Consider the following 17,658-nt stretch of genomic DNA (forward strand, 5'->3'; position numbering starts at 1 on the left):
AATAAGCAAAGAACTTACATGTGCATACAACACAATAATTAGGAAACAAATACTTAATGGAGAATGTTTAATCTGGTCAGTAAGGCTTTAAAATGTAAATTAAAACTATATTATTATATATGTACACACTGTCAAAGTCAAAATAAAAATGGAGCAATGAATCTCTAACATTTTATTTCGGATGCAACAATTGCAATTTGGGGCATGCACACAGACTTGGTGGTCTCTGGTACAGCCAAAGAACAAAGAGATGTTTGGGGGTTTTACGAAAAGGAGAATTGTTTCTAAAGACAGTTCATTGGTGCTAGGAAGGTTTGGGAGAGCTGGCAAGTGCTGATTGGTGAGTGAAAGTGGTAGGTAAAGCTAGTCTTAGAGTCGCAGCAGGTTGTTTCAAAAGCCATTCGATAAAACTAGTTTCAGGTTACAACAGGCAGTTTCAGCAGCCAGGCTTGTGGAAAATTTACTCCCTGGAGCGCTGTTATGTGCCCCAGGTGCTTTTTCCCCAACGCATTTGACTCTGATTGAGTTGAGTATGGCAAGAATGACCCAATTTGTACGATCACCTTTCACAGTGTATACATATTTAAATTTATAGGAAAGGATTGGGAAGGATATACATGGTGGCAGAACTGTCTAATTTTCTCTAAAGATCTATTCTTTCCCCTTAAAAAAAATTAACCAAGCACTTGTATTATGGGGGGAACAGAGGGTGGAGAAGCTGCAAAATGCTCGGTTTAAAAACTACACTGCATAGCCTCCCTATGGATAAGGGTGGCCAGTTAGAAATAAACTGATACCAGGCCAGGCACAGTGGCTCACGCCTATACACCCAGCAATTTGGGAGGCTGAGGTGAGCAGGTCATCTGAGATCAGGAGTTCGAGGCCAACCTGGCCAACCAACATGGTGAAACCCTGCCTCTACTAAAAATACAGAAATTAGCTGAGCATGGTGGCTCACGTCTTTAGTCCCAGCTATTTGGGAGGCTGAGGCAGGAGAATCACTTGAACTGGGAGGCGGAGGTTGCAGTGAACCGAGATCATGCCACTGCACTCCAGCCTGGGTAACAGAGTTAGACTCCATCTCAAAAAAAATAATTTTTTAAAAAAGAAACAAAGAGATATCATAGGGTACGGGGGCTTTAGGGAAAGCTCTTTAGAAAGGGGCTGATTCAACTGGGAAAAACCATGGCGTTGCCCCTCCAGCCTTCTCCTTGCTGCCTGGAATGCAGGCATGAGGGCTGGAGCTCCAGGGACAATATTAGTCCACGTGGAGAGCTTAGGGATGAAGCCATAAATTGAAAGTGGGCTCTTCATGACTAATGAGCATGAGCCCACCATGCTAGCCCTGAAATGTGAGGTCTAGACTTCTTTAATGTGCAGAAAAATAAATCCTATCTTGTTTAAGCCTATGCTATTTTGGTTTTCTGTTATATGCAATTGAACCTAAACTTAACTGATACACACACCAAACTTCTGTGGAAGTGTAAATGCAACTTTCACGCCTTGGTTTCTATGCTATGCTCTTGCTTGCATTTATTATTTTTTTTACAATAGAAATGTGTTTGAGTATTACTTGTCTGTCTGTTTTGGAGTGCTAGCCCCACCACTCCCTAGCTCTGTGACCCTGTGCCATCAATTTCTCTGAGCCTGTTTCCTCATTTGTAAAATGGGCATGATGATAATAGAACTTCCTGGGTTCTTGCAGAGCTGAAATGAGCTAATGTGCATAAAATTCTTGGTATGGTGCATGGCTTACAGCCATTGCTGTAACTACATTTTGCTACCACCTAGGCACTGGTGGTGGCAGAACCAATTAGAAAAACCCAGGACATGTTGTTGAGTAAAAAAACAGGTTGCAAAACTGGCACGAGGATGTGATCCCTTTTGTGAAAAATTATTTTTATGTCTACATCTATATGTATATCTATGCAGATTATACATATAGATGGGTATGTATATCCAGAGATGCCTGAGGGAATGGTTGGCCAAATGTTAGTAGTGGTAATTTCTGGGTAGTAGAATTTTTACTTTCTTCTAGATGGTTGAAAGATAGCATGTATTAACTTTTGAGCAGGAAAATAAACAAAAGAAAAACCCTTTGGAAAACAGTGTTCCAGTTCTCATGCCCTCAATCACTAAAGCCTTCATACCTTTTGACCTATCTCACTCTTGAGAATTGACCTGAGGAAATAATTCAAATGAAGGAAGAAGCCATATCCACAAACAACATGCACTACAGCAGTATTTATTATAGGGAAACTAAGCAGCCATGTAAGTGACTTACATTAGGGTAATGAAGATTAAATTATTCACTCATTGGAACATTGTGCAACAATTAGAATAAGATGATGACCATGTAGCAATGTGGAAAACTGCTTAGGACAATGAGAACTGAAAGGGGCAGAATGCAAAATTAGATCTGGGCCAGGGTCACATCTGGGTAAAAATATGGCATGCATTTAGACTAGGACTGGAAGGGAACACAGGCAAATAAAAACGGTGTAATTTGCTGGGACCACTGATTTCGGCTGATCCTTTTTTCTTTTTCATTTAGAATTCTGTCCAATATTTCTATTTTGTTGTTTCATAATAATAATTTTAAAAATGGCTTCAAAAATTCCCTCAGGGAGAAGGGCCAGCAGGGAGAGAAGGATAAAAGGGAGATCTGGAATTCTCCCAGGAGGGGGACGACTGAGTCAGAGGAACTCAGAGGTAATGTACAAGACATGGAAATTAGACTGAGTTCCAGCTCAGTCTTCTACCTAGATGGTCCCAGAGGTTGTATTCCCTTTGCTTTATGACTTGGCAGTGATAATCAGATGAACCAAACAGTTGCCAAGGCAGTACTGATGATAAAGCTAGGATCAAGAATGGTCTTCAGGCTGGGCATGGTGGCTCACACCTGTAATCCCAGCACTTTGGGAGGCCGAGACAGCTAGATCACCTGAGGTCAGGAGTTTGGGACCAGCCTGGCCAACATGTCGGAACCCCATCTCTACTACTTAAAAAAAAAAAAAAAATTAGCCAGGCACGGTGGCGTGCACCTGTAGTCCCAGCTACTCAGGAGGTTGAGGCAAGAGAATCACTTGAATCCAGGAGGCAGAGGTTGTAGTGAGCCAAGATCAAGCCACTGCATTCCAGCCAGGGGGACAGAGCAAGACTCCATCTCAAAAAAAAAAAAAAAAATTCTTTTCAAGTTGGAATCATCTAGAAAAATTGATCATGCTTGCTATTGATGAAGCTGTAGAGAAAAGAGCACTAGCAGGCTGGCAAGAGCGTGAACTGGGCAGGCTTCCTGGAGGGTAGTTTGGCATTGTGTATCCAAACAAAGGATGTGCAAATCCTTAGAGTCAGCAAATCCACTTCATGGGATTTATCCTAAACCTAAGAAAATGATCAAACCAGTGTACAAAAATATTTACATAACATGTTCATCACAGAGTATATATATATATATATACACACACACATATATTAGCAATAACTTAAAGAGTTTATATTTATCAAAAATTAAGCTGGGCACAGTGGCTCATGCCTGTGATCCCAACAATTTGGGAGACTGAGGTGAGTGGATCATTCGAAGCCAGGAGTTCAAGACCAGCCTGGGCAACATAGTGAGACTGCATCTCTGTAAAAAATTTAAAAATTAGCCAGGTACGGTGGCTCATGCCTCTAATCCCAGCACTTTGGGAGCCTGAGGCAGGTGGATCATGAGGTCAATACCAACCTGACCAACATTTAGTAGAGAGAAACCCTCTCTCTACTAAAAATACAAAAGGTAGCTGGGAGTGGTGGTGCATGCCTGTAGTCCCAGCTACTTAGGAGGCTGAGGCAGGAGAATCACTTGAACCTGGGAGGCAGATGTTGCAGTGAGCTGAGATTGTGCCACTGCACTACAGCCTGGGCGACAGAGTGAGACTCCATCTCAAAGAAAAAAAATTAAAAATTAGCTGGGCACGGTGGTGTGCATCTGTAGTATCAACTACAAAGGGGTGGAGAACTGAGGTGGGAGGATCACTTGAGCCTGGGAGGTTGATGTTGAATTGTTTGAACCTGGGGGGGCAGAGGTTGCAGTGAGCCAAGACCGCACCATTGCACTCCAGTCTAGGTGACAGAGCATTACTCTGTCTTAAAAAAAGAAAGAAAGAAGAAAAGAAACTGGAGGCTGAGTGTGGTGGCTCAGACCTGTAACCCCAGTGATCCCAGCACTTTGGGAGGCCAAGGCGGGAGGATTGTTTGAGCTCAGGAGTTCAAAAGCAACCTGGGTCACATGGCAGAAACCTGTCTCTACAAAAACTTTAAAAATTAGCTGCGCGTGATGGTTCCAGCTACTCATGAGGCTAAGGTGGGAAGACTGCCTGAGCCCAGGAGGTTGAGGCTGCAGTGGGCTGTGACTGTGCACTGCACTCCACTCTGGCCTGGGTGACAGAGATGTCTAAAAAAAAAAAAAAGAAAGAAAGAAAAGAAAAGAAACGAAACTGGGGAAACTATATTTTTTGGCATAACCATGCATTAGTAACAATGGAGAAACGCTGTGATCCCAACACTGAAAAACTGGATATAGATATAACTTTACCATGGAAAGACACTCACTGCATGTTAGATAAGACAAGAAAGCTCCAAAGTAAGAGGTAATATTATCCCATGTTTGTAAGATTGTGTATCTAAATACATTCATTTGTATATCAGAATTTCGGCTAAGATATATGCCAGAATCTTAACAATGGCTAATCTTTGAATGGTGGGATTACAAACTGAATCAGGCAGTTTAGGCTCAATTATGGTGCAGCAACAACTGGGAAGCCTACTGGTCTACAATGGCAGAGGTTCGTTTCTCTCTGCTGTTCATGTCTCTTGTGGCTGGCTGCTCTGACCACCTTCTTCACCCTGGGATCTGGGCTGACAAAACAGTCTCCGTGTGGACATTGCAGGTCGCTGCAACAGACAGCTGATGGACCACCCACCGGCTCTGACAACCAGTGCCAGGCAAGTTCCACGGCCCCTCCAGGCTCAACAAGGTCGGGGCATATAATCCTCCCAAGGCCCTCAGGTGAGGTTCGTGCCAAGGAGGGGTAGCAAACGCTTTGGACATAATACAATCTACCACACACGTTATTTCATTCTATTATTTAAAGTTCTTTTCTTCGCAGAAGGGGGTGAGAGGAGAGGTGAGTGGTCTCACAGGCATAATGCCAGCTACAAGGGGCTGGAGAGCTGATGTGGGAGGATCACTTGAGCCTGGGAGTTTGAGGCTGCAGTGAGTTGTGATCATAACATTGCACTCCAGCCTGGGAGACACAGTGAGACTCTCACTCTCCCCACCCCCAAATTTGAGAGGTCTGGACTTTGCCTAATTTAAGAGGCAAGTCACTTGAACTTTACCTACAACAAGGATAAAACAGTGATGGGACAGAAACTTCTGGATGCCCAGAAGTGTTGTGCCAAGTTAGGGAACCTCTGTGAGTGTGCCTTTGTAAAATGGAAACAAAAACAGCTGTCCTGTCTACTTCACACTACTCAGCAATAGGGAGGGGTGGCTCATGGGCTTTAAAATGATCAGCGCTCTACCTGCACGCAGAAGGTTTGGTGCTTCAAGCTGTAACCACATACCCACACGTACTATATGTCCCCAACTTCATCAGCAAGGGGCGTTGTTCATCCCCTTTACTTGTGTCCGTGTAGGGCAGGTGAAAAGATGACAACCCAGGTCCCACAATGGGGAAGGAGAAGCCCCCTGACGGATGAGCGGTGGAAGGGCTGGGACCTGAAATGAAGGACCCGCTTCCTACTTTGTCATGGGACACTGGAAATAGACATATCTCCCTTTCCTCCTGCCCCAGCCTCCTGGGATGGAAGGCAAGAAATGATTGTAATCAGGGATTCCCAAAAGGGAATGATCATTAGGGCCACATATGAGCATTGAAAAACTAGATTCCCGGGCTCCACCTCCAGGAGCTTCTGATTCATCTGGTGAGGGTAAGACCAGACTGAGTCACAGAAGGTGATCTGTGCCACCCCCACTTGGCCCTGGCTCCCACCCAGCTCCTCTGCACAGGTCTCATGAGGTGTCCCAGCAGGGAGGCCTGGACATCTCAGGTGGCACAAGCCCTGGCAGCGGGGAGAAACCTGAGTGGTCCCAGGTTATCTGATGGTGCACCTGCCTCGGCCCCGTGCTCACTTCTTGAATGTCAGGATCAGAGGAAGTCTCAGGAAGCAGCTCCCCAAGCAGCACGGGTCACCCCACAGGCTGCCCCAGGGCCAGGCTTTCCAGGTCAGCAGGGGCAATGGAGGTGGTAAGAAAATGGTATCCCCTGTCCTGCTCCTAGCCCCTCAGAACCAAATGTGCCCCTGGCTCCCATGACCTGCCTGCATACCTTGACGGACAAGTCTGGAATTAATCTCTTTACACATCTATCAACCTGGCAGCGAGTTCCTCGAGGGCCAGGACAGGTCTTGTTCCTCCCTGCATACCCAGTGCAGCCCCTGGCACAACATTTGTGCTTGCTTAATATTTCATGAATAAAGGGGAGGTAGTAACACTTACCATGTTACCACAGGGTCAGAGAAGGACTGATATTCACACCCACTGGGCACATGGGAAACGCACGTGCCTACCTGAGAGGTGGGGAGCCCCATCCTTAGTCACCCAGCTAGAGGCTGAGCTTAGCATGCCTCATTTGGCAGTGGTACTAGATTACTTCTGGCATCGCGGTACCCCGTGACATAAGGTATGAAACTTACGGAGCCTCTTCCCAGGAAAATGCCCCTCCCACTCCCTCTGTCTCACACATACAACACACCAAGTCCAGGTTAAGAGTATCGGCCCTTCGCCAGACACAGTGGCTCACATCTGGATCCCAGCACTTCGGGAGCTGAGGCGGAAGGATCACTTGAACCCAGGAGTTTGAGACCAGCCTGGGAAATATAGGGAGACCCTATCTCTACAAAAAATTAAAAAATTATCCAGGCATGGTGGTGCACACCTGTAGTCTCAGCTACTTGGGAGGCTGAGGTGGGAGGATCACCTGAACCTGAGAGGTCACAACTACAGTGAGCTGTGGTCATGCCATGGCATTCCAGCTTCAGTGACACAGCAAGGCCCTGTCCCCGCCGCCCAAAAAGTATCAGCCCTTCAAAAAATGGAAAGCTCTTTTCTAAGAAAGAAAGACTAAAATTACCTATAATGATTATGCGGTTAATGAATTTATTTATTTATTTTGAGACGGAGTCTTGCTCTGTTGCCCAGACTGGAGTGCAGTGGCATGATCTCGGCTCGCTGTCAACCTCCGCCTCCCAGGTTCAAGTGATTCTCCTGCTAAGCCTCCCAGGTAGCTGGGACTACAGGTGCATGCCATCACGCCCGGCTGACTTCTATGTTTTTTTGGTAGAGATGGGGTTTCACCATGTTGGCCAGGCAGGTCTTGAACTCCTGACCTCAAGTGATCCGCCCACCTCAGTTTCCCTAAGTGCTGAGATTACAGGCATAAGCCACCGTGCCCAGCCTCATGTCTACAACTTTTTAATTATTCAGTCAAAAAAAATTATACACACATATCCATCTAAAGATGATGTAAATGTGACCAAAAATTAACAATTGATGAATCTACAGGGTGACCACAGAGTCTGGAAACATTTTATTTTTTAATTTTTGTAAAGACAGAGTTTTGCTATGTTGCCCAGGCTGGTCTCAAACTCTTCGGCTCAAGTGATTCTCCCATCTCAGCCTCCCAAAGTGCTGGGATTACAGGCATGAGACACTCTGTTTGGCCTATCATATTTTTCAATAGATTGAAGATGTCTCTGATGGCATTAGGAAAAATTACCTATTTCCAGACTTTCTAGATACATAGTAGACAAAGAATATAAGGTCTTCAGGCTGGGTGCGGTGGCTCACGCCTGTAATCCTAGCACTTTGGGAGGCCGAGGTGGGTGGATCACCTGAGGTCAAGAGTTCAAGACCAGCCTGGCCATCATGGTGAAACCCCAACTTGAAAAAAAAAAAAAAAGAATATAAGGTCTCCATTGAACTATCCTTTCATCTTTTCTGCAGGTCTGAAATCTTTCAAAATAAAATGTAGGGAGTGGAGGAAGGACCCTAGACTAAGCTTCTAGTCCTGAAATCAGGATTCCGTGCTCTAAGAAGGAGCTCAGACAAAGGAGGGGACCACAGTCAAGGCAGGCTCCAGATGTGTTTATTAGGCTATTTAAGTAGAACCATGTGACCATTTCTGTAGGTAAAAAGACAAAGAAGAATTACAAACACTTTGGGTCTTTCCCGAATTCTCTCCCCTTTCTCTGGTCAACTCCACCCGCCTTCACTCTCAAGGGAAAGACACAGGGGGAAGGGAGTGGGTGAGGGGACTGAGGAGAGTCTGTGTGGCTCCTGACACCCCAAACATATTCCGGTTGCCCAAAGATGAGAGGCAAGGCTTGCTCTGATCTTTCCCAGTCCTCAGAGTCCAGCAGGCCGCTGTGCTGGACACACGTGGATCCACCAGCATCCATCAGTCCTTCTGTGTTCTCTCCCTTACGGTCCAGGCTTGAAGCCTAAGAACTACATTCCTCAGCATTTCCTGCCAGCCAGGATTTGCTTTAAAGTCCACTAACGAGAGGCACTTCTAGAAACCACGATTCCGTTTCCAGCCATGGCAGGCAGGAGGCATGAGGTTCTGCAGCATCTTCTGAGCGTTTTCCTGTACATCATCTGCTTTTGTGTTGCTGGAAGCTGAGACCATCAGCAGGAGTTTTCTGTGCCTCCTGCACGTTGCTGATTTCTGACAGTTGCTGCTGGCTTTCTCTAATTTTCATTTCTCTGTCCCTTTCGATGGTTTTATAAATACTTCACTCCTACAGTAGATCCTTCCTGCTTATATTAATAATACCTAGAGGGGACATGGTTTTCCTGATTCATCCAGCTGTCTTAGGACCTTACTCCAAAGTAAGGAAGGCTTCGCCTCAGGAGGTAACTGCCTGTAGATAGATTTCCAAACACTGTTCATTCGTTGATGCCAAAAGGTAAACAGAAGCTGACGTGGGTGGTAAGCAACTCCCAGACATGGAACACACGCCGGCCTGCGAGTCTGGAGATGCTGAATGGGATGCAAGCTCCCGGACCAGAAACGTCCTCCCATCTACCTCACTGCTGCCATGCCCCTGGAGATGCCAGGGCTGCGCAATGGCCACATGGAGCAGAGATGGCTCCCAACAATGGAGAAGAGATGCCTGCAGGGCCGACCCAGCCCTCAAAGCCCACCTGGCATTACCCTGGAACACAGGAACATCTGGTCATCCTCCTAGCACGGGGGAGGGGATTCTCTGCTGCCAGGCCTCTTGGAGCTGAGGCAGGAGGATCAGCAAGAGAGAGTCCAGCACAGCTAGACCCTCCCAGGAACACCGAAGACCCCTGGAAAACCAAGAGGCCCAAAGGTGACTACTTCATCTTACCAATTTCAAGTCCATCCCCCACCAGGGCCAAGTCCCCAGCACCCACAGGCCCCTCCTTAACCTCCTTAGTCTTTCTTACTTCTCCTGGGTCTGTGAAGCTGTAGTCAGGGCTCCCTGGGATACCTCAGCCCCCTCTGCCCAGCACCCCCACACACCTGTGATCCAGCTGCAGTAGGCCCCGCTGCAGCAGCTCCTGCACTTCCTTGTTCGCTCCAAACACATCCCACAGGGTCAGCTGGGGCTCAAACTGCTCCCAGTGCTGGGGAAGCCAGAGGGTCAGAGGTAGGGAGCTGGCCTGGCTATTCCAGGCCACATGGCTGGGTGGTGGTATGAGATGGGGGAGGGGCTGGTCCAATATGGAGATTTCAGCAGCTGACATGCATGAAACCAGAACCAGGCCAATGGGCCAGCAGCGAGGTGAGCACCTTCACGCCTATTCCACTGAGGCTGGAACCCAGCTTCCAGGCAAGCCAGGCCTTCCTCTATTACCCCTCTCTTCCTTCTCCTCTCAGCCACCCCCAGCCAGGGCTTTATGGCTCTGACTTTATCCGGAGCTGCTCTGGGTTTGCTTGATCGTTATCTACTGTGCTTCCTATGAGAGGTCTCAGTGCTCCTTAAAAACATTTGGAAACGCTTTATCTATCTATTGCTTCACACAGCTCAGAAAATTGAGGCTCAGAGAGGTGGAAGGATTTGTGTCCAAGGCTGCAGTAGAATGGGGCCTGGAACTTGGGTCTCTGCGGCCCTGGTCTAGGGTTCTTAGCTATGCACCACACTGCCCACTGCTTCTGCCCATCGGGCTTCAGCTAGACCCAGGCCCCAATTCTAGCTGCCAATCCCACAGGAACTAGAGGTGTATATGTGTGTGTGTGTGGGGGGGGATGGTAGGGAGGGAGAATTGATTCTGCACGACTTAGGAGGGAGTGGTGTGCAGGAATCCCAACTCCTTACCTGGTGAGTGATCCCCACATCAGTGCGTAGCCCCAGGGCCAAAACTTCCTCCAGCCTCAAAGAAAAATCATCAAGGAGTCTTAGAGAGGAGCCCTGTGCTCCTCCCATTCTTCACATTCTACCCTGGGATGCGTTTAGAGGAGGCTAACAGGGACCATGCAGTCAGTATGTGGCAGGGCAGGGCCAGGGCAAGGCAGGAAATAAAACAAGCACAGGTGGAGGTGGTGGGGCCCCTAGGGGAGACCTCTGCCCTTGGATGCTCACAGCTCCAGCCTGCCCAGGGGCACACGCTTCCGGGTGCCATGGCCAAACCGCATCACCTCCTTCATCCAGTTGTCAGGCTCCAGTGTCTGGATCCGAGCCTCCCGGGTGTGGCCTCCAGCCCCCTGGGGCATAAAGCGCCCATGGGCCCCTGACGACATCAACACCCATCCCCACATTAACAGCTGCTAATACTATGTGCTCACCAGATTTAAATCATGTGGTTCCTGGAACAACTGCCTCTAACATGCTAGAAATGTAAATTCTTTTCCTTTTGTTTTTTCTTTGAGATGGGGTCTCACTATGCTGCCCAGGCTGGTCTTGGACCCCTGAGCTCAAGCGCTCTTCCCACCTCAGCTTCCCAAGCAGTGTGGATTAGAGGCACGTGACACCACCCCCTCCCTTTTTTTTCTTTTTTATCATCTACCCCCAAATGCTGACATGTAAATTCTTAGGCTCTCCTCCAGCCCTGTCCAATTGCAAATTCTGGAGGTGGGGCCGAGCAGCCTGGGTTTTCACAAACCCTCTAGGAGGCTCTCACACACACCAAAGGCTGAGAACCACAGTGCAAAGCGTGACATCAAGTCCCTTGTAATTCATGCTCAACAGTTCTACAGGGAGGTATTACTTTTTGCCACATTTTACATATGAGAAAACAGAGGCCCGGAGAGGTTAATGTGGCCCAAGTTCTCACAGCCACGACATTCCTCTCCTGAGTCATCCTTTCTGTAGCTGACGGGACTCACCAGGTCCAATGCCAAGGTACTGACCACACTGCCAATAAGTCCAATTGTGTGTACTGAGCGCCCCCTGCAGGGAGGAGGAAATAGTGCAGAGTGAAGACGGCGGGCCCGTTTCTGCTCAGGTAAGGGGCCCCCAGGTTAGAGTATCCCACCATCTCAGGTCTGAGAGTGCCCAGTCGGGATCCTTCTCTTCAGAAGGTCACAAGGCCCCGGTAACACCGCAGTCTGCCCATTCTCCACCTCCAGCCATAAGCCCCAGGACTCACATTCCGGGCAAAGTTGGAGACCTCATACTGGCGGAAGCCAGCCTCACGAAGGACGGCCCGGCCCCTCTCGTACATCTCAGCCGCGAGCTCCGGGTCAGGGGCTGGAAGCGCGCCCTGCTGCACCTGGGCAAAGAGGGCAGTGCCCCGCTCCAGGGACAGCTGGTAGAGGGAGAGGTGGTCATCACAGTGGTGCAGCAGTTCCTGTAGCTGCCCAAGCCACGGTCCCACCTGCTGGGCTGGCAGCCCCAGCATCAAGTCCACGGACACGCGCCCGGGAAAGAGGCACCTGGCCTCTGCCAGCGTTCGCAGAGCATCGCTGGCCGAGTGCGTCCGTCCCAGCAGTTGGAGCTCAGTGTCGTCTAGGGACTGGGAAAAGAGGGTGCGTATAAGCATACCCGCAGCTCAGAAATAGACCAGAACGCTCCACCCCACTGTAGACACAGATACAGGGAGAACACAGCATGTGGCAGGCAGCTGGAAGGCAGGAGGGGGAAGGTCAAGCTGGCCCAAGAGCTGCTGTTCACGGAAGGGTCGCTATGTGCCAAGCACGTTTATGCAATGTTTAATCTTTGTAACCCTCCACTATCAGTTCCATTTTACAGATGAAAAAACTGAGGTTCGGAGGTGTTAAGGCCCAAGGCCATACAGTTGCAAAGTTCGACCTGGAATTTAGGGCTGTCTGACTCCAAATCCAACAGTACAGTGGCAAGATCTTGGCTCGCTGCAATCTCCACCCCCCGGGTTCAAGCGATGCTCCTACCTCAGCCTCCCGAGTAGCTGGATGAGACAGGGATTACAGATGCCTGCTACCATGCCTGGCTAATTTTTTGCATTTTTAGTAGAGATGGGGTTTCACTATGTTGGCCAGGCTGGTCTCAAACTCTAGACTTCAGGTGATCCATCCACCTTGACCTTCCAAAATGCTGGGATTATAGGCATAAGCCACCATGCCTTGCCTACTTTTCATTTTTAAATAATTCTAACCTACAGAAAACTTGAAAGAAAATCACAAAAAACACCTTCATCTAGATTCACCAATATTTGTCCAGATTTGTGTCTCTTTAAACATACATGTTATTATGCTGAGTCATTTAGCAGTAAGGTATAAACCAGCACTGTCCAAAAGAACTTTCTGCAGTGGTGGAAATGCTCTATAGCTGTACTGTCCAATATGATAGGTAGTATCCACATGTGGTTATTTAAATTTAACTGAATTAAACTGATTTACCACATTGCAAACGTTCACTAGTCTGTGGGTAGTGTGGCCACTATGTTGAATAGCAGTTATAGATGTTATACTCCCTAACCTCTAAATACTTAAGTGTGTATTTCCTAAGAACAAGGACACTCTCTTACATAACCACAATCCAATTACAGAGTTCAGGAAATGCAACATTGACACAATACCATTACGTAATCCATAGTCATATTCAAATTTGGCTAATTGTCCCAATAACATCGACTGTAGTAATTTCTCCCTTCCTCCCCAGTTAGGGCCCACATTTTGCAGTCAGCAGTCTCTTGTCTCCTTCAGATTCTCAGCCTTTCTTTGTCTCTCGTGACATTGACATTTTTGAAGAATACAAGCCAGTTGTTTTTTAAAATGAAGAATTTCTAGAGATTGGCTGCACAACACTGCTTAAAGTTAACACTGCTGTACATTTAAAAATCTGTTAAGTGGGTAGATCTCATGCTATCTGTTCTTACTGCAATAATTTTTCAAACGTCTCTTCATTTAGGATTACCCGATGTTTCCTCACAATCAGATTCAAGATATGCATTTTGGGGTAAGTATATCTTAGAAATGATGTGTTTCTGTCAGTATATCCCATCAGAACAAAGCCCACAACCCGGAAGCCCTATGGAAATATCAGAGGTCAACCTGAGAGGAATAGGTTTCTCCCTACTTAAAAACCTTCAATGGCTCCCTATCACTACTAGGAAAAAACCCAAACTTCTTAGTAGGCACCAAAGATTTTGGACTCTACCTTGAAGCCTTGTCTCCAGCCTCTTCAGTCACAAGGAATGACTCCCCTAAAACATGCCAGGCTCTTCCATGTCCTGTGTCATTTCCCCCCACATGCCCCCACCTGGGGAACTCTTCCTCTTCATTCAAACATTACCTCCTCCAGGAATTTTCAGTGATTTCATCAGACTGAGCTCCCTTCAGGCTGTACTCTGAAAGCCTTTTACAGAGACCCCTTTACAGGCAGCGTTCACCATGCTGCAATGATGTAGCTACATGTCTGCCTCCCCCATGTCTCCAGTCATGTGGCAAATCCTTTTTGAGCACGTGCCAGGCACTATGGTGGGTGCTTGAAATAGAAAAAGCCATGTCTGATCCCTTTCTCATGAAGTTTGTTGTCTATGACAGCAGCAGACAAGGAGCTACAAAAGTGTCACACCAGGCCCTACAGTGTCCCTGGCATCCAGAAGGAGCTCAGTCAATGCTGAATGAACGAATGTCACCAAAGGGGAGAGAGCACTGAAGGGTGGGGTGCACTGAGATGGGGTGGGTGCCATGGGTTACCTGGAGGCCTATGGACAACCTGTTGACCCCCGCTGCCCCGAACTCCGCCAGCCTGGAGACTGGAGCTGAAGTGGGATTAGCCTCCAATGTGACTTCCGAGTCTGCAGGCAGGTGGGCTGTCTGTGCCACAGCCTCCAGGACAGCAGCCACTGTGTGGGGACTGGCTAGACTGGGGGTCCCCCCACCAAAGAACACAGACTCCACGCTGGGGAAAGAGGATGGAGAAATGAAACCTGGGGGAGCTCTCTAGGATGCCTGCACCTATCCCCCACCACTCCTCCAAATAATTCCCAAAACGCGGCCTACAGCCCCCACTACCCACCGTTGCACCCCGCTGAGCCGCAGCAATGTCTGCGCTTCAGTCACCAGACACTTCTGCATGGCAGCCTCCTCCACGCCGCGAGGGATGTACTTGTTGAAGTTGCAGTAACTGCAGCGCTTCTCGCAGTACGGCCACTGGGGGCAGTGAGTGCACGCGCGAGGTGAGAGGAGACTCCGAGCTGCCCTGGCCACTTCCAGGGTTCAGTTGCACACATCCCCATCCCCACCCCCATACCAAGGTCCTTCCACAGAAGGCAGGACATCTAAGCCACACAACTCCCCACGACAGGTCGCACTGGGGTTATTATAAGCACTTCAATGTGAGAAATCTGAGGCTCACTCCTTTGTTACGCTGCCTCTTCCAACCAACAGACGTCAGGACGGCGGAACTCAACTCAAGCTCTTTCTGGGATCATAGAATTTTCATACAACTTTCCTGTGAGTCATTTTCCCAGCTACCGAATCAGACCATTGCTCTGTACAAAAAGTTTGTCTTGCTAAGAGGAAAACTGTTAGGAAATTTGAACCACTTGGTCAAAGTCACCGAGCTGGTGAGTAGCAGAGGCGTCAGGTTTCTGGACCAAGGCTTTTCCCTGCCAGGGCACTGGGTCCCATCCTAGACCTCATACGGGGGCACGGAAACACGGCAGGCGGGTTCATAGAGTGACAAGCCGCCAACTGGGTTTTGGACAGCCACGGTCACGGCCACGGCTACGGCCACACACCGCAGGCTCCACCCCGGCCCCCACTCACGTGTACGTAAAGCGCCGCGCGCGGGCCCGCAGGCTCAGGACTCGGGGACCCTGCCGCTCCCTCCATGCGGCGGCGCCTCTGGGCCGCTCTGGCTGCTGCCGCCCAGCCCCGGGCCCGGGCTCCGGGGAGCGCCATGGCGCCCAGCGCGGCGTGGGGCAGGGACCCGAGCCGGAGACGCGCGCGGGGCGCACGGTGAGCGCGGAGCCGGACCCTGGGGCCGCCGCGGCGGAAGGAAGAGGAGCTGCGTGACCGCGCGCCGAGAGGGCCCGGCCCGGGGCTGCGGCGCCACCTGCTGGGCGCCCGGGCGCTCACCGCGGCCGCCTGGCGATTCTTCCCCAGACCGCGGGACGGGCTTGCCTGCCTTCTGGCACCCTGTCCCCGGGCGAGTTCCCGGACCCATCCAGGAACTCTTAGTTCGTTCAGTCAATTCCTTGACATTTTATGTGCCTGCCTCAGAACTGCGTGCTGAGGACATCCAGGTGCAGGAAGCCAGGTTGCAGTCTGACAGGAGCGAGGCAAGGCGTGTTAATACCGTGCCTGCTGGACACCAGAGCTGTGCGCTCAGTGCTGTTGTGAGGTCGTCTGTTACAAGAGTGTGGGAGTCAGTGGGGGAGAAGAGGTACTTGGGCTGGATCTTCCTTTAATTTCATTAAAAAATATTTGGGGGAAGGGAGGGAGGTCTTGAACTCCCGGCCTCAAGCGATCCTCCTGCCTCAGGATCCAGAGTAGCTAGGATTACAGGCATGAGCCACCACCAGGGCAATGCGCTGGATCTTGGAGGAGCAGAAAATCCCAGGGGCAGTTGGCTTGGCCGGGAGAGTAGACTGCTGTGGGTCAGGCCAACCCACGCATCGGGAGGTGCACATGCTGGGAGGACAGTCAGGTGGTGTGTGCAGGAGAGACAGAGCGCCGGGGAAGGCCTAGGGAAGCAGGCATCTGAAGAACTGTCCCACAGAGCAGAAACATCATGGGCTTCAGAGTCAGGTGGTGCAGGACAGTTCTCCCAGTGGCCTTGAACTGACCTGGTTCTCCCCTCCTTTTTTGCTTATAATTCTCAAGAATAACTGTAGATGCCTGTAATCCCAGCACTTTGGGAGGCTGAGGCAGGCAGATCACTTGAGATCAGAAGTTCTAGACCACCCTGGGCAACATGGTGAAACCCTGTCTCTACTAAAAATAAAAAAATTAGCCAGGACACCTGTAATCCCAGCTACACGGGAGGCTGAGCAGGGAGAATCATCTGAACCTGGAGGTGGAGGTTGCAGTCAGAGATTGTGCCACTGCACTCCAGTCTGGGGGACAGAGCGAGACTCCATCTCAAAATAATAATAACTCTGGAGTGTGCAGAAAATGCAACATCCTGAGGGAAGGAGGGACTGGCTAGGCTCTGTTCCAGTCCCCCTAGAAAAAGGATGTCCTTCAGCACTTCAGCCCAACATGTCACATGGCCCCAGGGTATAAAACCCAGGGCGGCTAGTTTCTGGGGTCTCTCAGCTTCAGTACAAGTCAGGCTGGCCAAGCGCGGCGGCTCACACCTGTTATCCCAACATTTTGGGAGGCTGAGGCAGGTGGACCACCTGAGGTCAGAAGTTTGAGAGAAGCCTGGCCAACAAGGCGAAACCCTGTCTCTACTAAAAATACAAAAAAAAAAAAATTAGTTGAACTTGGTAGTGCATGCCTGTAATCCCAGCTACTAGGGAGGCTGAGGCAGGAAAGTTGCTTAAACCCCAGGGTTCACACCACTGCATTCAAGCCTGGGCAGCAGAGCGAGACTTCATCTCAAAACAAACAACAACAACAGAAAACGAGTCGGGCATGCACAGATGAGAGTCCATCCTCCATCTGCCTCGGCGGCGTTCCTGAGTCTTGGGGGTCCAGCTCCAAATGAATCCCAGCCTTCTGTTGTCCCTGACTGCCTACCTGTAGGTAATAAACATGCTCCACGTCACTTGTGTTTGCCTCACTGGAATTTGTGGGTGTTTGCTTCACTGGACTCAGAAAAGTTGGTACCCAGTGCGCGGTGAACCTGCTTAGACAACTGGGTTCTGACTCAGCTGTGCGACCTTGAGCAAGATACTGAATCTCCCTGAGTTTCTGTTGAGTCATTTGTGAAGTGGGACCAACGGCTACTTGATAGGATTGTTGGGAAGATTTGGAGAGAAAATTATGTGAAAGTACCTAGCGTAGAGGCTGGTATTGAAAGCGTCTTAAACCTACGTCTGTATCTTAAAAAGTGAAGAGGAGGCTGCGGCTGCGGGCAGGTACACTGCGAGGGAAGGGTGCAGGTAGGCCAGAGTTTCCATTCCTGTGAACTGGGAACCTGCACCTCTTGGAACTCAGCTGTTTTTATTTCTTGGGGGATGGGAGATAGTAGTAAAAGGGTATGGGG

At 49.4% G+C, this 17,658-nt stretch overlaps 1 protein-coding gene across 1 annotated transcript; it reads right to left on the reverse strand.

Annotated features, from left to right (window-relative positions):
- Window positions 1-8,176: 8,176 nt before the first annotated feature.
- Window positions 8,177-17,614, reverse strand: RSAD1 (radical S-adenosyl methionine domain containing 1). Its single transcript, XM_039476803.2, has 9 exons — window positions 15,270-17,614; window positions 14,518-14,651; window positions 14,196-14,400; window positions 11,666-12,031; window positions 11,403-11,466; window positions 10,660-10,807; window positions 10,396-10,450; window positions 9,600-9,703; window positions 8,177-9,403 (listed from the first exon to the last, which is right to left on the reverse strand). Exons 1-9 carry the CDS (start codon window positions 15,402-15,404, stop codon window positions 9,286-9,288), a joined length of 1,329 nt encoding a protein of 442 aa, XP_039332737.1. The 5' UTR covers window positions 15,405-17,614; the 3' UTR covers window positions 8,177-9,285.
- Between the last annotated feature and the right edge of the window lie 44 nt (window positions 17,615-17,658).

The sequence above is a fragment of the Saimiri boliviensis genome, chromosome 17 (assembly GCF_048565385.1).
Source record: "Saimiri boliviensis isolate mSaiBol1 chromosome 17, mSaiBol1.pri, whole genome shotgun sequence".
In the NCBI taxonomy this organism is placed as follows: Eukaryota; Metazoa; Chordata; class Mammalia; order Primates; family Cebidae; genus Saimiri; species Saimiri boliviensis.